Source organism: Silurus aristotelis (genome assembly GCF_946808225.1).
Source record: "Silurus aristotelis genome assembly, chromosome: 20".
Taxonomy (NCBI): Eukaryota; Metazoa; Chordata; class Actinopteri; order Siluriformes; family Siluridae; genus Silurus; species Silurus aristotelis.
The window spans coordinates 6459518-6479846 of NC_139593.1; the positions used below are offsets into that span (position 1 = coordinate 6459518).

The 20329-nt window shown below is 38.4% G+C and overlaps 2 protein-coding genes across 2 annotated transcripts; one reads left to right on the forward strand and one right to left on the reverse strand.

The window, feature by feature from the left end:
• Positions 1-1554: 1554 nt before the first annotated feature.
• arl6 (ARF like GTPase 6) lies at positions 1555-6925 on the reverse strand. Its single transcript, XM_083522885.1, has 8 exons — positions 6657-6925; positions 5425-5571; positions 5224-5285; positions 5064-5132; positions 4087-4181; positions 2786-2915; positions 2605-2660; positions 1555-2186 (listed from the first exon to the last, which is right to left on the reverse strand). The coding sequence occupies exons 2-8, from the start codon at positions 5545-5547 to the stop codon at positions 2161-2163; spliced, it is 561 nt and encodes a 186-aa protein (XP_083379011.1). The 5' UTR covers positions 5548-5571; positions 6657-6925; the 3' UTR covers positions 1555-2160.
• Positions 6926-8617: 1692 nt separating this feature from the next.
• Positions 8618-13730, forward strand: LOC310715632 (uncharacterized protein; the record flags this gene model as incomplete). The annotated part of the gene is made up of 7 exons (XM_083522150.1): positions 8618-8920; positions 9430-9573; positions 10662-10710; positions 10834-10907; positions 12684-13121; positions 13304-13399; positions 13503-13730. Exons 1-7 carry the CDS (start codon positions 8807-8809, stop codon positions 13728-13730), a joined length of 1143 nt encoding a protein of 380 aa, XP_083378276.1. The 5' UTR covers positions 8618-8806.
• Between the last annotated feature and the right edge of the window lie 6599 nt (positions 13731-20329).

A 20329-nucleotide genomic window follows, 5' to 3' on the forward strand; every position in this document is an offset into this window, starting at 1 on the left:
ACTCGATAGAGCTGCAGGGGGAAAGGTGGAATAGACCACTGGGTCGTTGATCCATTGATTTATCTTTCTGAGCCCCCAAGTGTTTTATTCATAATTCAACAAATATGCAAACGCACCCTGGTTGTCTGAAGTAATTATTTGTTTATGGCTACATATCTATTTATAAAACACTTTATTTATCTTGTACATAAAACAGAATTAGAGCCCAAAGACAACAATCTTCAGTCAAACCAGATCTATTTCTCAGATGCTGTGTAGAGAAACATCGCTCTTTAACCCGAGAGACGCCTCTTCTTCAGTGCTAATTCCAGAAGGCAGATGGGTTGCTGATGAGATTGCGTTTACGCCGCTATGGAGGTCTTAATGGAACAAATCTGATTAGCCACAACTGAAGCTACAGGTCAGCCCTCCTTCTGCAGCTGTTCATTTATTCACACCGACCAGCCCACTGACCAGGGTCACACTACAGCCTTCACTCGTTTATATACATTACACCAATTAACACCAAATCATACTCTTTACTGTAGGCCTCATTTATATTACAGGTTGGTCCATTTCTGTCATCACGAAGTTAATCACCATAATTTATGTGTGTGTGTGTGTGTGTGTGGGTGTATATATATATATATATATATATATATATATATATATATATATATATATATATATATATATATATATAACATTTTAGTTACAGTTGCTGCAAAACTGCGGTTGTGGTTTATATAGTTTTGTGTTATATAAAGTGTGTGATGTGGCTCCATATCAGTGGTTTTACTTTTTATTTCTTTACTTTTTTTTTTATCTGTTTATTATTAATCTTGGATTATGCGGCTGCTCTGCCATACAAATCCTGGAACTAATAAGCCAAGCTGCATTCATAATAAAGATAATACAACCTTCCTGACTAACCAATTCAGTTAAGAATTTAATAGTGTTGTGGGAAAATGTTATGTATAAATGTGTATATATAATTCTAAATATGAATATAAAATCATTGTATTGATTAATCACATTAATCATTAATCGCATTAATCGTGACAATCGCATAATTGTCACGAGTTGTGAACTTGTGATTAATCGCAGCTTAATCGATTATTATTATCTGTTCTAAATATACCTTAAATTAATTCTTTTAACGTATTCAATACTCTAATCAACATGGTCATGGACTAATATTGATGCTTTCTGCAAATGTACGTTTATTATTAGTGAAACCAAACTCAACATGAAGACAAAATACTCTTGTAAATATTTTAAAGTAATTATGGTGTTGTAAATTACATAAATCATCAGGACAACAAACTGAGTTTTTGTTTCCACACGGACGGTTTTAATTGCCGGATGTGTGCATCATGGCGGCTTTTGGTGCTGATTTGAGACTTGGCGCATCAGAAAACAAATGTTTAGTGATTAAAAAAAAAAATGTTGATACTTTTTTTTGTTTTTGATATCTGAGGAAAAAAAGGACGTCGTAAATAATTGTGTGTTGTGTTGAAAATACCGCTTTTATACTTTATTAATAAAAATATCCAAACAGAAATGCACTGTAACTAGACGTGTGAAGTGATTTATTTGGTAGATTTATAAATACATAGAAATAAACCGGTACACCATTCAAACTGCAGTACGAGACGCTACTATCAATTTTAGAGATAATTCCTTATTATTTATGAACTGCTGACTCTACAAATCACAGTATGAAACCCATTTGAGTGAAAATGAGTAGAAAACTAATATTTTTTAAGCACAACACACTATATATTGTAGCCTTATATGGATATAAATATAAAATTAAGCAAAGCAAAAAAAAAAAAAAAGAAAAAACATCTGCTAAAAGTTTTTTAGTAACTTACACATTGTCCCTGCTCTGAAACCATGACATAATAAATACATATGTGTGAACTGTTTTGCACTCATATTTCTTTTTTTTTTACAATTTATACACACTATAACTAGTGATAATTGACCTAATTTTCAAGAAAATGATCTTAAAAACAATATGCGTGGAAACAAACTCTGCGATGCAACAGAATTAAAGCATCTGACACTCCTGAACCCTGAGCTTCGTGAACAGCCGACTCAGCATGCCCCGTGAGGAGGTTTGGTGAAGTGGACGCGGCGACGTTGTGGAATTCTCTTCCGGATACTATAAGCGTTTCATGTTCTCATGGTTCGGATTTGATCTGTTTGGGAAAGGAAGCAGTACAGTTAGTAAACACTCCGTATACAAACAAGCGATTCATGAAGTTGGGGTACATTGAAAAACTAAGACTTGGACTACGTTGTAGACACGATGCTAAAGTCTAAAAATTGTATTCACGATTTTAGATGTTATAATTGTATTTGAAGGTATTTGATCAATGTACCTATAAATCACTAATAAAGTGGACATGATATCACTTCACTACATCACCACAAGTTTGTTTAAATACTTACAGTGCAAACTGTTCTATGGAGGACAAAAAAACAAAACAAAAAAAATACAAATTGTTCAATGATATAATAATATCAGCCCTGCCACTGGAGTCAACTCGGGAGAAATGAAGCATCATTCATTCACATACACTGTAGTTTTACCTGAATAAATAGACAAATCTGTACCTTGCAGCCAGTCGACTCCCTCCTGCAGACCCTCCCCCTGGACAGCATTACTAGCACTAAAACACACACATAATGAAGGTAACAACACAAAAGCCTCTTTTCTACTTAATGAGCAGTTGTGGGCCAACACCAGAACCATAGGATATAAATCTAATCTAACTGAAGGGCCGTATTGTCTTACCAGATGTGCCATGGTTTATCTTTGATGTTCTCCAGACAAAGGAGCTGAGAGACCTTCACTGAGGACAGAGCATCCCGTAGATCCATTTTATTAGCAAAGAACAGGATTGGGATTCTCCTGTGTTTGACATCTGCATACACACACAAAAAATTCCTTTTACTGTATGCAAAACTGAAAATAGTACAATAGGAAAGGTCAAAATGTCTATTATATCTCCAAATGTATAATTATCATTACAACAACTATTTCTACTTCAACAACTACTACACCTACATTATTAGTATTACTACTACTGAAAGAAACTACCGTAATTTCTGGACTATAAAGCGCACCCAAATATAAGCCGCACACACTGAATTTGACAAAGATTTGTATTTTAAACATAAATAAGCCGCACCTGTCTATAAGCCGCACCTGTCTATAAGGTGTCTACACTGAAACTAATGAACTTTACACAGGCTTTAATGAAAGACAGTGTCTGTTACACGGCTTGTATCTAAACAGTAGCCTACCAAGAAAGTCATCGTTCACTGTCCTCCTCCTTCCTTTCACAACTATTTCTCTCGAGAGTTTTTCTTTTGGCATCGTCGTGCGTTTAAAAATCACCATCGGTGAATCTTTTCTCCCGATGCCGTGCAGCTCAGAACACAGGTGAAGTGTGTTTTCATGCCCGGTTGTTTTCAGCGTGATGAATGATTTACATTTCCTGTAGACAGTCCGAGTGAGCGGCAGGTCAAACGTCAGAGGAACATCATCCATATTTATGATGTGGTGCGGCCCGATTCAGTGGGAGCGCATCTGATTTAATATCAAGAGTTTCATTGGTTCACCTGAACCCGTTCCGCAATTTCATTGGTCTAATGTTATGGGGTTCAGTTTTTTTGTCTTGAAGTTTGTGAAACCGGGAAAAACCCATAAATTAGCTGCTTCAAGCCGCAGGGTTCAAAGCATGGTAAAAAAAGTAGCGGCTTATAGTCCGGAAAATACGGTAAACAAAAAACCTATATATACACCTACAATTACTAATTACTTAATACTAGAACTACTAAAACAAACACAATTAACACTACCATTAGTGCTACAAACAGTAACAGTACTACTAAATAGATCAAACAAACAACTACAACTACCATTAGAACAATTTCACTAATAACAATAATTACTGCTGCTCTCACTACTATCACTTCCACTACTACAAAAACTACTACAGGAAAAACAACTGCTACTTTTGCTACCAACATCACCACCACTACTACCTTTCCAACTCCTTACTTCCATAACTGCAACACTAAGCTGCTCACCAGGATGGTTGAGGAGAGTATCGAGCTCTTCCTTGGCGACCACCATTCTCAACTTATCACTGCTGTCAATGACGAATATGATGGCCTGTCCTTCCCTGGTCAAACCGAGACAAAAAAGAAAACGCAGTTCTTCCAACCCTTGTGACATTTCTGCATTTATATGAAAGGTTCAGGACAATGATAAAGTAGCAATAGAGAAGTGACACACGTGTATGACTGAATCTCAGGGTTAGAACGGTCTGTGTATATTTTCATAAATTCATATTCATAAATTCTTTTCAACTTTACATTTTTGAATCCAAAACTAAACTGAAAAGTAAATCGACACCTTCATTCATTCATTTGTTTTATATTCAAAGCAGAAACGGCTTTTTATTTTCTAAACACACACACACACACACACACACACACACACACACACACACACACACACAAAACTGAGAAACTGAGAAATTGACACACACACTCTCACAATGCCAAAAATGATCAGTGCCCCAAACTGCATAATCTAACATTCGATCCCAACCTGGAAGTAATCGTGAATTTCACTGGCATCTTTTCTTAGGATGAAAAGTCTAAGTGCAAATTAGAAACTAGCAGAGATGGAAAGTAGTGAGATGCGTTTATTTGCGTTACTGTAATTGTGTGTTTATTTTTGTTTACTTCTCCTTTCTAAAGCAATCTTTAAAATCTGTAATTTTAGTAAAAGTAAATACATTTTAAATCATATTCGTTACGGAGTTAAAAATAGATTTCAAGGGGAAAGAAAAAAAATTTAATAAATACAAAATCGCACCCCGGAAACTACTGCACTATAACTAAGGTATATTTGAAATATTTTACATTTTAACCACTAACAGCTTTTTAAACATAGTTACTTTAACATATTTTTCATTTTCAAGACAAAACAAATGAACCCAACACACATACACAATACTGGATATTGTTAAACCAACAATACCAGCAGTTCCACTTACTTGTAATAGTGCTCCCAAAGGTTCCTGTACCTGCCCTGGCCCGACATGTCAAACACTGTGAACGACAGACTGTAAAGACAACAAATCTGGTCAATGCATAATCAATTACAACAATAATTGAAAACAAATATAGCAGTAAAAAGACACCGTCCATGCTCACCTTGAGGTTTTGAATTTCTCGATGCTAAACCCAATAGTAGGGACGATGTCTTGCGCTTGAGCCTGTAGAAAAAAAAAACGTTTTATGTTCTCGAAATAATTGAAAGATTTTCATTCAATTTCCACTTTAACAAAAAAGTGGTTAAAAAGTCATGTTACAGTGAAGTAAACGTTAAACACGTGACATTATGTGAATAATTACGTTGGATGGCTTCAGCTGATTAATGATGGTGGTCTTTCCGCTGTTGTCCAGACCCAAACAAAGCACGTTGACCTCCTTCTTCTTCAGCCCCAGCCACCCCGCCAGCTTGTCGAAGAGCCCCATTGGCCTTTTTTGAAATTTGTGACTCTGTTCAAAGCAAAAGGTTCAAAGCTCAAAGAGGGGCTCAGCTGCACAACGCCAGTGTGCTGGTGCTTCATAATCTGTAAACATTCAGTCAAAGGCTTGCAAGGACATGAAAAGCGATAAAATAAACACACCACCCTGGCAGGTTTATTTTATTATTTATTTATTTTATTTTAAACATTTCTGTAATAAGGGAGCAGGTTGTCGTTCTAGTGCCATCTGCTGCACGTGAGAGAAATTACAGGTTCTTATTAAAAGGTCATGATTGTCCACAATTGGTTAAAAAAAAAAAATCTTATTCAATGAATTTTGAATAATACAGAGCCTGTCAAAAGTTTGTAAACAAGCTTTTATGTGGTTTTTTGGTTTATGTTCCTTTGGTTTCTATGCGACGAACAAAGTAATTTAACGTACAAGATTTACTTTGATCAAACAAACATATAAATGTCCAGATGTTCGACTTTATTTTCATAGAGAAATCTTTCCAGATCATGAAGAACACTCCAGATGGCTGTATACAGCTGTAAAGGTTTCAATATTTGGCAGAATAAAATATCTTCTTTCAGAAAGTACTGCAAAGATGTTCAATCTCAGCTGATAAGAATACATTATTTATTACCGTATTGTAAAAGTAAGTGAATTAGCAAATTCCGACCCAATGCAACTGTTTTTGCAATCGACGTATTACACACTGTCACCGTCCTTGCTGTTTATAATCAGTACTGCTTCTGTACTATATAAACCCTGCTTCCTTTCCATTTTTAATATGCACCATGCTATAATGTATGCTTTAACAGCTGGCTGCACACGTGTTTTAATTCAATTGTCGCCAACTGTCGTGATCAGCCGTTTTGTTTTACGACATTTAGAATCATTTTACGGCGCCCAGATTTCCCACTATAATCCGATGAGCTTCTTAGCAACTCGTCTAGTTTAGCTAACTAGGCCTTAGTCCTGTTGTATAACTAGTATTTTCCAGCTAAGTTTCATCTTTGCTTGTCGTTTGGTTTCATTTGCCCGATCATTATCCTTTCTCCTGTGTGTACCCGAAGCGAGGTTAGCATGCTAGTTCATCACGCAGATCCTACCTCGATTTCTTTTTTTCTTTTCCTCCGCGAGTTTGGTTGCAGTTTATCGCCGCATTTTACTCCAGTTGGCGATGGAGACACTGAAATCTTATGCCCGAGTCGTAACCACGTGTTAGTGTTTAACACCGAATGAAACGGAGATGCAGGGGAGGAAACGCGGCGCTGCTGCAGGGGTTGCAGGTTGACACGGCGTTGCTTGGCGACCAGACATTGAACTGCGCACGCGCGTACCGCCGCGTGGTCAAAATGAATGTTTACACACAGGTACACAATCACTGAATCGATTCAGAAAAATATATACGATTATACTTTTTTCCAGGCCCTATGTGCTTCTTTCCCAAAAACAGTCAGGATAACTTGGACTTAAGTCAGGATAACGAGAAGAAAAGTCCAAATCGCGAGAAATAAAGTCAGAATTAGGCATTTTTAGCTCTCGAAGTGATGCATGATCATACACCATGCTCCCCACCAGAACCCCTTCCTCTCGCACGAGCTTTAAAGTCATGTTCTTAAATGAAGATACCATAAGTTCGGCCTGAAGGTTCATAAATCGCAGCTTGGACATCAGTGTGTTGCAGACCATCAGTATGAACACATTCTTGCGCTTTCCCGACCAACTTACACTGTAAAACACCTGTATATCTTCATTCCAGCGCAATGTAGGAGAATCTCCAGCGTCAATATTTCATTACTGGCCCATTTTGTGAACACAATCCTATCGAGTTCAGTATAACACGTGTCCTGTAGAATGGCTCAGGTTAATGATGAAGAGTTCCGGCTTTGCTGTGACGTCAGAAGAACGCTATAAAAAGCAGTGCTTTTATCGAACGCATTTTATTGTGTGAACTCCTCTCGAGCGACAAAGCAGTCACTAGGATCGCTACTGCTTACTCTATCAAAATCCTTTACAGACTCCACTAAAGTCTTCGGAGAGGATTTATTTGTAAGCAGATCCTCTTCTGTTTTAATGTCCAGTAGGATGAGCAGCTTCTCGTGTCCTCAGCAGCGTTAAAGCCGTGGACATGATAATGGAGTATAACAGGGGTGGCCAACCAGTCAGAGACCACGAGCCACATCATACACAGGGGCACACATGAACATCACCCATCCCTTCCTCTTACACACACACACACACACACACACACACTGTCAGTTCAACCAAGTCCACAATCAAAAATATATTCATTTACAATAGCGTTTTACTTTTATTATGCATGTTGCTTAGTGGGACTTCTGGCATTCCCGGTCAGAGTGCAACTGTGATTCAATAGCCGTGTTAATGTCCGATATTCTGTGTTTAACAGTGTGAAGGGACAGTTGCACGTCTGATACAATGCGCTTTAGTTTGTCGTTTTCAGAAGACAAGATTTCAACAACGTCACTGAGGCATTATTTAACGAACTCCCCTTTATTGTATGGCTTTTTTAGCCCGTGCAATGTTCCAAACCAAATTTAAAGCTCAATTATTGGGAAAATTGTATCTGATTTTCTGCCTGACTTTTCAAAGTGACCAACTTGTGCTTGTGAAGTTCAGTCCCTTTTGGAAATTCCTGGTTGATGTTAGCATGGAGTGAGCTGAAGTGGCGCTGAAGATTTAAAACTTTGACATAAGGCAGAATGACGTCATTACGTTCAACCAAAAAAAAACCCCACCATATATATATATATATATATAACTCTCTCACTCTGTTAAAAACGTCCTGTGTTCATCTTCATATTTTCGTTTTGCTGTGCATTTTTTCCTGCCATGTTGAGAGCGAAATTGACACAAAATGTTTACTTAAAATGTAAGTAAACAATTTGCATATGGAAGTTTGTGTTTGTGTTTTTTAATGCGTGTTCGCTTCGCTTTGAGTTCAATACGGTATTTTCGTCAAATGCGCATGTGCGTGAGATGAAAATACCGCAATGTTTCCCAGTAGGGACAAGATCTCAAGCGAAGCGAACACACACATAAAAAAAAAAAACACACACAAACTTCGATATGAACGTAAGAGCCGCGGGTTGGCCACCCCTGGAGTATAAGAACTAACGTGCATAGATTTTCTTTACTGTAACATTTCTTAATGTACTCCCTTCTTACTGAAACACACACATATAATTCTGTTTCTTTTTTTCCAGCATCCACACATTTCTTTTAGACTGTTTCAATGCCTGTTACAAACATGCCGGTTTTAAACCCAACACAAATACACCCTGGTTTGCCACTCAACGTTATTGCACCACACATGATGGCAGAGAGACAACCGATCCCATCAGTCCAGGTATAATTATTTATAGACAGACAGACAGACAGACAGACAGACAGACAGACAGACAGACAGACAGACAGACAGACAGACAGAGAAATATGTAAGACAGACAGACAGACAGAGAAATGTGCAAGATAGATAGATAGATAGATAGATAGATAGATAGATAGATAGATAGATAGATAGATAGATAGATAGATAGACAGAGAAATATGTAAGACAGACAGACAGACAGACAGAGAAATATGCAAGATAGATAGATAGATAGATAGATAGATAGATAGATAGATAGATAGATAGATAGATAGATAGATAGATAGATAGATAGATAGACAGAGAAATATGATAGATAGATAGATAGATAGATAGATAGATAGATAGATAGATAGATAGATAGATAGATAGATAGATAGATAGATAGATAGATAGATAGACTGTTTATTACTTTCTGTACTTAATTGTTTCTGAAACAAATGTGAAAAAAGTGTTTCTCTAAAACCCAACTCTGTTCCTTACTTTAGTTTCGGCATCAGGAGAATGTTTTCTTCATGCCTGTCATGCGACCCCAATTTAACCCATTGTTCCATCAAATCCTTCCACATCATTTTTACACACCACACACAATGATGGAGATGCGACAACAATACTTCACCCAATCAATCCAGGTATAACACTCCACTGTAGTTTATATTGAAGCATCAAATCTTCGAATATTCGGGGTCACCCCTAGTATATGTATACAAGTATATAAATATACACATCTATATTTTTCTCTTCAATTAATCTACACTCAGTACCCCATAATAAAAAAGTGAAAACAGAGTTGTCAGAGAAATGTCTGGAATTTAATGAATAATTTAATAAAATATCACGTGCACATCAATATTTAAACACTTTGAATTTGTTTGTTGAGATGTTTCTACCTTGTGGAATGGTTTATTGATTGGACATGATAAAAGGTTTTACAGCTGACAATGCATATCAGAGCAAAAACCAAGCCATGAGGTCAAAGGACCTGTCTGCAGAGCTTAGAGACAGGATTGTTGCAAGCACAGTGACGTCCATCATTCTCCAGTGGAAGAAGTCCAACCAAGACTGTTCCAAGAGCTGGCTGCCTAGACAAATTGAGCTATCTGGTGAGAAGGACTTTTGTAAAAGAGGTGAGCAAGAACCTGATGGTCACTCTGACTAAGCTCTGGAGATCCTGTGTAAAGCTTGGAAATTACAGAAGGACAACCATCACAACATCTCTCCACCAATCTGGGCTTTATGGCAGGTTAACTAAGGGAAAGCCTCTCCTTGATGCAAAACACATGCTTCCTTCACTCCCCACGTGCATCAGTGAGCTTCGGCAAGCCCACGACCCTGTAGACGGTTCACCACTGTTTCTTCTTCAGAGCAGTTTTGATAGATACTGACCACTGCAGACTGGGAGCATCCCACAAGAGCTACAGTTTTGGAGATGCTCTGACCCAGACGTCTAACCATTACAATTTGGCCCTTGTCCACCTCGCACAAATCCTTACCTTACCAGTTTTTTACCTTTTTAATATATTTACATGCATTTCTAGAATTCTGCCTTTACATTGACACTATGGGGTACTGAGTGTAGTTTAATGCAAATGAAAACATCTAATTAAATGATGGTAATTTTTTTTGTTTGTAATTTTTATGATGTTGTCTAATGCATTTTTCATCTTTACTCCTGTTAATAAACTTTATTCTTTCTTTTGATTTTTATCGTGTTTATCAGCAGAGTCCAACAGCTGGGAGAATTTCCAATGATGCTAGTCTGATGACCGGTAAGGGGCATATAAACTTAAATTTTTTCCATTTCTGCACAGTGGTGCAGCGAGTAGGTGATTTGGGACAGGCCATGAGATGTACCCAGAATGTCCTAAGGTTGGTTGTTTTTCTTGTTTCAGCTAGAGGCTTTTATTCCTCTCCCCAGCCTCCTCGGCGCGACCTGCCACTTCTGTCTATAAGGCAGAGTAAACCGGTAAGTAATCAACAAAATCGTTACTGAAAAAATGTTTAATGTGCTCATAAAATGTTATTCCTCTATATGTTTTCATGGTGTGGATGGAAAGAGAAATGGCGTAGGGGTGATTCTGAAGGAAGAGTACCGTAAGAGTGTAGTGGAGGTGAAGAGAGTTTCTGATAGGGTGATGAACGTGAAGCTGGAAGTTAAAGGGATGATGACAAATGTCATCAGTGCTTATGCTCCACAAGTGGTGCACATTTATTTTAAGAAGAAGGAGGATCATAGTGTGACGTATAAGAGTGGAGGAATGTGCACACAGTTGGAATATGTTTAATGAAGGAGATGCAACCTGAAGGAGATTGGAGACTGTAAGGTGTTGGCAGGCGACAGTGTAGCTAGACAGCATCAGATGGTGGTCTGTAGGATGGTTTTGGATGTAAACAAGAGGAGGAGGAGAGTGAAGACTTAAAGAAGAATAAGATAGTGAAAACTGAAGAAGGAAGACTGTAGTGTGAGATTCAGGGATGAGGTCACACACAGGCATGGTGGTGGTGGTGAAGAGGTGCTGAATGATTGAACAACTACTGCAGAAGTGATGAGGGAGACAGCTAGAAAAGGTACTTGGTGTGACATCTGAAAATAGAAAGGAGGACAAGGAGACGTGGTGGTGGAATGAGGAAGTGCAGGAGAGCATAAGGAGAAAGAGGTTGGCAAAACAGAAGTGGGATAGACAGAGTGATGAGAAAAGTAGGCAGGAGTACAAGGAGATGCGGCAGCAGGTGACCATTTGTGAGCAACAGTATGGTTTTATGGCGAGGAAGAGCACCACAGACGCATTATTTGAGGTTGACGGACGAGGTCAGACAGGAGTCTTCATGGACTATGATGTTTGCGGATAATATTGTTAAATATATATATAAATAATATTGTATAAGAGCCTGGAGGGCTGGAGGTATGCGCTGGAGAGAAGAGGAATGAAAGTTAGTAGGAGTAAGTCAGAGTACATTTGTGTGAATGAGAGGGAGTGCAGTGGAGTGGTGTGGCTGCATGGAGAAGAGGTGGAGAAGGTGGAGGAGTTCAGGTACCTGAGGTCAACTGTGCAAAGTAATGGAGAGTGTGTTAGAGAAGTGAAGAAAAGTGTGCAGGCACGGTGGAGTGGGTGGAGAAGAGTGATAGCAGGAGTGATTTGTGATAGAAGGGTATCTGCAAGAGTGAAAGGAAAAGTTTTTAGGACTGTGGTGAGCCCTGCGATGTTGTATGGTTTAGAGACAGTGGCATTGAGTAAAAGACAAGAGAGGTAGTAAAGCTGAAGATGTTGAGCTTTTTGTTGAGAGTGACGAGGATGGACAGGATTAGAAATAAGTTTATTAGAGAGAGAGAGTGCAGGTAGGACATTTTGGAGACAAGGTGAGGGAGGCGAGATTTAGATGGTTTGGACATGTGCAGAGGAGGGACATGGGGTATATCAGTAGGAGAATGCAGAGGATGAAGCCACCAGGAATGAGCAAAAGAGGAAGACCAAGAAGGAGGTTTAATGGATGTGGTGAGGGAAGACATGCAGGTAGTTGGGTTGAAAGAGGCAGATGTAGAGGACAGGGGGGTATGGAGACAGATGATATGCTGTGGCGACCCCTAATGGGAGAAGCTGAAAGAAAAAGAAGAAGATGAAGATGTTTTACACTTCTAGATTTCTGAAGACTGTCTTTGTTTATCATAAGGTTCTCCTCAACTGCCTCTATATCTCTTGTAGCTCTACATTTTATTTCATTGTTTAACTTGTGTTCCCTACAGATTAGAATTCAAGACCCCAATAAAGGAGGCCAAGACGTCTCCCTTGATGAGCTTCGGAGAGGAAGAACTGTGCTCTCTGTGACACAATCTCCTCAGCCTGAACCTCAGCGTCCAGTCCAACCGGTTGGAATTCCTGAAGCGTCTGTACCAACAACCTACACTGGAAAAATAATCGTTCGGACCGAAATTGTGGAGAAGGATGAGAACAAGGAGGAGCAGACTGAGAAAGTCATGGGGCAGAACAAGCAAGTTGCTTCATCCACCCCAAAAACTTCTAAAAGTCCTACATGGTCAGAAGTTTTGAGGGGAGAGAAGCGGACGGAGAACGTTGAGACAAGCAGGGAGGAGAAAACACAGGCTGAGAAGCCTGAAGTGCGAAAGAATCAACAACAGCTGTCTGAAAACACCAGGAAATCTCAGCTCAGCGACTATGCTAAGGTAAGGTCTGTCTGCAGATCACAGGGCTGAGAGGGCATGGGTCCATATTTGGACATGGTGTTGTGTCTTTGGTTTTACTCAAAAGGTTTAATTGCTGCTTCTCAGACTTTTTATGCACAGATGTGTTCGGTCTCAAATGTTTAACTTTTTGATGAATATTGACTTTGTCTTCTGTTTTGTAGAAAGTTGAGCTTTACATCTGGAACCTCGACTACAGCGTGGACAACAAGCGCCTGTACAAAGCTTTCCTCCCATTTGGAACTATCATCCATGCCAAGGTCAGCCATCCATTCTCTTCCTTTTCCAATCACCTGTGTGATAATAGCTGCAGCATGTAATGCTTATTCTTTGCTTATTGTATCTCCTTGCTGCCTCCTACAGGTGATGATGGAGGACGGCCGCTCCAGGGGATTTGGCTATGTCAGCTATTCCTCAACAGCCGAAGCAGAGACAGCCATTAAAGAAATGAACGGGAAGATGTTGGGAAGGAGGGCATTGAATGTGTCTCTCTCTAAAGCTAGAGAGGAACGACCGCCTTACCACACTCGGGGAAAGCAAATGAGCAGTCGACCAGCCAAACCCCTGCAGTCTTCTCAAAAGGAGACATAAATGGATTGGTTCTTTATTACAGTATATAAATTTTGGTGTAAAAACAAACAAACAAACAATAAATCAGTGTAAATGATGGATGAACGGATGGATGGATGGATGGATGGATGGATGGATGAATGGATGGATGGATAGACAGACAGATAGACAGATAGATAGATAGATAGATAGATAGATAGATAGATAGATAGATAGATAGATAGATAGATAGATAGATAGATAGATAGATAGATAGATAGATAGATAGATAGATAGATAGATAGACGACTTTTCAGTCAGAGGTAATTATTCATTTTACTAACAATACCTTTGATTTCAGGTTTCTCTGAACTGTCACTGGGTTTCAAATTGTTATTTTGGTACTACTGTTTACTACACACACTGGTGGGCTGTCAGGGCCAGCAAAGCTTTCTCTGCTGGCCTAAACACTATCAGTACTGACCTACATTTACAAATCTAAATTCTAATATTTGTTCCATGAAATTTTATGAATTTATTCCCAACAGTTTATTCTCTTAATTTCATAGCATTTCTCTTGGCTGCACTGCTTCCTGTATGTATATGTGGATCTTAGACTTTTTTTTCCAATCAGATTTCAGCCTCTATGTGCTGTCGATCTAACCTGCCCAGACCTTTAAAGTGAGTAGTGCTGTTTTTTTTTACCTTAGTCTATATAAGAAATGAGAAGTGTTGTGCTAGTTACTAAGAAATAGTAACTAGTTACAGTTACTCGTTACTTCATTCAAAAAGTAACTCCGTTACTTTGTTGATTACTTACACCAAAAAGTATTGCGTTACTGTTAAAAGTAACTTTTTAGTTACTTTTTTAAAGAACCTTCTTTAATGTTCCCATTAATCACCTTTTATGCGTTATAGTGTATACAAACACAAAACTGACTTAAACACAAAGTCATTTTGAAACACTATTTTATTGAAGTCAGACCAGAACAAACTGAATATATCAGTTTTCTGAAACAAGAGGAGGATTTCTGGATCAAGGATTTCTGAAATAAATAACAAAACAAGCTGAATAATATATTCACAATCAAAAACTAAAGTGGCTTCTGCATCATAAAAGCTGTTGTGTTGAGCTCTTAAAAATGTTCCTTTCACAGTTAAAGTATGAAAACTATCAACAATGTAGAACAGAACACCGGGTTAGCTTCTAGCTTCTAGCTTCGTTGAGGCATGGAGTTTCTGAAGGTGCTTCAACAGATTGGAGTTGCTGTTTATCGCAGTAGATATGAACTTCGAACCAGAAAGACACAGCTTACATTTGACTAAAAAGTTTTTGTCTTTATACTCAACTAAAGTAAAATAAAGTCTTTGTGTTTACAGTGGTTCATCCAAAAATCTTACAATGTGTCGCTGCTGTAAACAGGTTAGACTGTAGTCTACACTTCAGCCGAAATTCATTCATTAAAAAAAGTAACGGTCACCACACCATACGGTAACGGTAATTAACTAATACTGTAACGGTTAATTTATTTAAAAAGTAACCGTTACAGTATTAGTTACTGTCAAAAGTAACTGCGTTACAGTAACACACTATTGCCCAACACTGGAAATGAGTCTGTTTTTTTAATCAATCAGATTTTATATTCGCCTCACAGGGCAGCTAGCTGGCCCAGAATAGCGTCAGCATTTTTCTGTCCTCTGATTGGTTGGTCAGAGGGAAACTGTTACAGCCAAGTTTGACTGGCAAAACACATCTGTAGCGTGCTGCATACGTTAATATGATAATACGATAAGATAATACATTTCTCTTTATAGGCATAAAAAAGTCTAACTCTATGTTAGACTTTTTTATGCCGACGGAGAAAGAAAAATTTATTTGGTCTCGGACATACTTAAAAATCCATTTTCAAGAAAAGCTAGACATCATGAGGAGAGGTCTGGCAACCCCGAAGCTAGCTAGCTTATCTCAGCCCGGGAAAGGGTTTGTTCGCCACTTCCAGACCAGTGACTATGAGTGGTACCACTGGCTTACAGTCTCTGAGGAGCGAATTATGACTATGCATCTATGGTAAGTAGGTTGTATTTTATTTTATTGTTTAATGTTTTTGTCATGTTATTAGACAAATATTGATTCTGAACTGCTTCAGATGATGTAGGTGGCACAGTTGTGGTTGTAGTGTAGATGTTTGGAGTCTTAACTGGGATTCTTGATTTAGTAAAATGGTATTCACCCTTCATATGTGAAATGCCTCTCTTTTTGTAATACCAAGTGTTGTTATATTGCGTTTCTGTATAGTATTAATAGTTTCTATAATTGCGACATGATAGTGGTGGTATTAAGAGGTGGATTATGTTGGCGAAATCCCCACTGAAAGCCCAGGTACCAAATGCACGGCCCTCCACTGACTACACAATCTTCCCTTTCTTCTTCTTTCGGCTGTTCCCATATGGAGCTCCACAGCGGATCATCCTTCTCCATACCCCACTGTCCTCTACCTCTGCCTCTTTCAACCCAACTACCTGCATGTCTTCCTTCACCACATCCATAAACCTCCTCCTTGATCTTCTTCTTTTCCTCCTTCCTAGTGGCTCCATCCGCAGCATTCTCCTACCAATATACCCCATGTCCCTCCTCCGCACATGCCCAAACATCTCAAGCACACCTCCCTAACCTTGTTTTCAAAACATCCTACATGCGCTGTCCCTCTAATGAACTCATTTCTAATCCTGTCCATCCTCATCACCCCCAATGAAAATCTTAACATCTTCAGCTCTGTTACCTTCAGCTCCACCTACTTTTAGCCAATGCCTTTTCACATAAAAAGGTTAAATTACCTTTTGCACATTTATGGTGCCATAATTCGCATATCTCATCATTTCGACCAAATATCTTACTATTTAGATTTAATGTCTTTTTCTTTTAGAATATAACAGTATGTCACAAGACAAGTTACAGTATTTCAACACATTTTTCAAGATCTTATATACATTATTTGTAGAGGCAGTTTTCACAGATTGGTGAATCTCTGCCCACTTTTACTTCTGAGAGACTCTGCCTCTCTTTTTATACCCAATCATCTTAATTTACTTCCTTTATTGCAACATTTTCCTCTGCAACATATACTTCCTTCTTTTTTTTTACTTTTCCAGCCATTTGTTTGTTTGTCCCAACATTTTTTTCCCCCCAAAATTGTACATTTTCTCAGTTTAAACATTTCATATTATTTTTATATTCTATTGTAAATAAAAGGTGTTTATGAGGTTTCTAAATTATTGGATTCTGTTTTTATTTACATTTAACACAATGTGTCTCAACTTTTCTGGAATTGGGGTTGTAATCAGTTTTCCTCAATAACATTTCAGTATTTATTACATGATATTTTTTATATAATCTTTACACATTATATCAATATATTTAGATTGGACATATAAAGATATCACACACAATACTTTCAAGAACATACAAACGTAATATAATGAAATGATTAAATGGCAATATACGTACAGTGGAACCCACTTATCTCGACCTCCGTTAACTAGCCAACCCTATTAAATCGGCGTTTTTGAAGTGGAACCGCCGAATTCTCGCTTTGTCTTAGCATGTTTTTAATCAGTTATGTCGATTCTTTTATCTCAAAGAACTCTAATATCTCGAGCACAAGGGGGGGAAATTTGCCACTTAACGCCGTTTATCTCGATCCGCATGACCAATCGCCGGCTTTTGCCACTTCACCATCTCACTACCGTATTTTCGCGTATATGAGACGCGTCATATAGAAAGTTTTACATACCCCTCACCCAGGGTGCATCTTATATACGAGAAAATACAGTAGTGTGTAGTGAGACGGCACTGTGCAGCCGCAGAAGAACTCGCGGAAGTGGCGGAAAAATCAAGCCTTACAGATGCTACAGGTGTAGGATAATTTTCAGAGCTGTGTGTCAGAGTGAAATGACTCGAGAATTTAATGTTGACACTGGTTAGTTGTTTGTAAAAACGAACTACACCCTGCACGTTTTTTTGTGATTTCGTGAGCGATCTTTGTGTTTGCAATGTTGGAGAATATAATAAAGGTTGGTTTTGAGATCGACGGTGGTTTGTATTGTATACTGGTGAATCTCTGCTGTTAGTTGGTGAACATATGCCTTTTGTTGTTAACAAAAATGTATGTAGATTTTTATAGCATGCCTTCATCAAACAAATCACGGCAACGCTGTTGTGTAAAAAAATCTCCGAAAACACGTGCATGCACATTCTCATTTATTAACGCACATCATGTACATAAAGAAATTTCAAGCACGTTAATATATTGCCGCCATATTGGTTTTCGTTTATCTCGTTATCATCATCGGTTACCTCGACGCTTTTTGGCGTCTCCTAGGCCCTCGACATAACCGGGTTCCACTGTATATATATATATATATATATATATATATATATATATATATATATATATATATATATATATATATATATATATATATTGCTTTTTAATGGTATAAACTTAGCGTTGGCAAGAATGAAAAATCCAGTAGATATTGCCCTGATCTATAAATCCTGTTTCCATTTATGGGCTTGTTAACCAGCCCTGGATGAGCTGCATGAGGTGTCACCAAATTATATATATATATATTATACTGAACAAATTTATTAAGCAACTGTTATTAAGTAATTGTTTTTGCATGAGCTGAACTTAAAGATCTTTTTTATGTACACAAAAGGCCTATTTCTCTCAAATATGTTTCCAAATCTGTTAGTGAGCACTTCTTTGCCAAGAGAATCCATCCTCCTAACAGGTGTGGCATATCAAGATGCTGATTAGTCAGCATGATTATTGCACAGGCGTGTCTTTGGCTGGCCACAAGAAAAGGCCACTCTGAAATTTGCTGTTCTACTGTATTGGGGGTCCGGGGCAGTCTGAAAACCAGTCAGTATCTGGTGTGACCACCATTTGCCTCACGCATTTTGCTCTGTACAGTGAAAACCGGGATTCCTCCGTGAAGAGAGAACACCTCTACAAAGCGCCGGATGCCATAGAATGTGAGCATTTGCCCACTCAAGTCGGTTACGACGACAAACTGCAGTCAGGTCAAGACCCCGATAAAGATGACGAGCATACAGGTGAGCTTCCTTGAGATGGTTTCTGACAGTTTGAGCAGAAATTCTTTGGTTATGCAAACCGATTGTTGCAGCAGCTGTCAGAGGTGAAGATGCTGGATGTGGAGGTCCTGGGCTGGTGTGGTATACTGAATTTTGTTCAGTATACATCAAACATTTTAATGATAACACGATTTGACTTTTTGAGTACAAGACTATAGAAATGCATTTCCCTGTTTCCTAGCTTTTTCCCAAATCACTTCACTAAAACAGAAATAAACATGCAAATTATGGCACAGGAGATTCTCAACAGTTCATTTCTTTAATTCTTGTTCATTTTCTGACTAAGGATTTGTTTTCAAGACCATTAAAATCTTAATCGTTGGCATTTTGGACTTGACCAGGAGTGAAGATTCCTTATATTTCTATAAGAACCTATTTTATGGTGGTACATTTTGCTAAAAAACCTGTTAACCCTGGCTAATGAGATTACCACAAACACAGTTGAAGAAAGGTATGTTTAGAATCCCTCAGAGTGAGCTGCCAGACAGTAAGCTGGATGATTGAATGTTGGTAGCTTTGAACTGCCTACTCTTATTCCCTACATTGCAGTGTGTAGGACAAGTCAAATATGATGATAACGCTGTCTTTATCCACTATAATATATGGCCAGGAGACACATCTGCCCTTCAACTAAAAGGCAAATTTGATCATTTTCTAAAGCTCTTAAGGTGGTAACTCCGTGGTTAAGGTTTTGATCGGAAGACCTGGTATCATAGGGCTGCCCCTCTCGGGGCCCTTGAGCAAGGCCCTTAACACTCTGTGAACCAGGGGTGTTGTATCATGGAACGTCTGAAGATTGACTGCTGATTTATATTATATTATATTATATTATATTATATTATATTATATTATATTATATTATATTGCGTAGCGGAAGACTCTGAGACTTGACCTCCTGATACATAAATTACTTGCAAATGTAATATTATCATGGGGCCATGCCCTCAAGGTGCACTGGCACCCTGTTCTTATTCTACCTTTTCTTTTCTTCTTCCGCTTCCTCTTCTGGCCGGATTTGCATCACATCATCTTGTCACCCTGCAGTCCATTTGTTCATTCAGCTCTTCATTCCTACAGTCAGAGAATTCCACCTCTGTCTATAAACATTATAAGTGAAACTACAAATCACTTGAATCCCTTTGCACAAGTTTCCTGTAATTACTTGCATGCTTGTGAACTTGACCCCCTGGAAAATGTTGCTTGCAGCTTTAATCTAAGTTTTTTTCCTATAACTGGGCAACTGCTAATGACAGCTTAGTCATTGAATTAGAATAGTCTAATAGCCCTGATTTACATAATAGTCACACTGGCTCATAGTATCTTAACATATTTAAATGAAGTAAAGAAACAAGTGCACAAAGCCATGAAGCTACAATATAAATGCAGATACGATATAAATGAAGAGGCTCGTTGATTAAGGTTTTGGGTTACTGCATGGAAGGTTGAGGGTTTAAGCCCCAGTGTTGCCAAGCTGACACTCTTG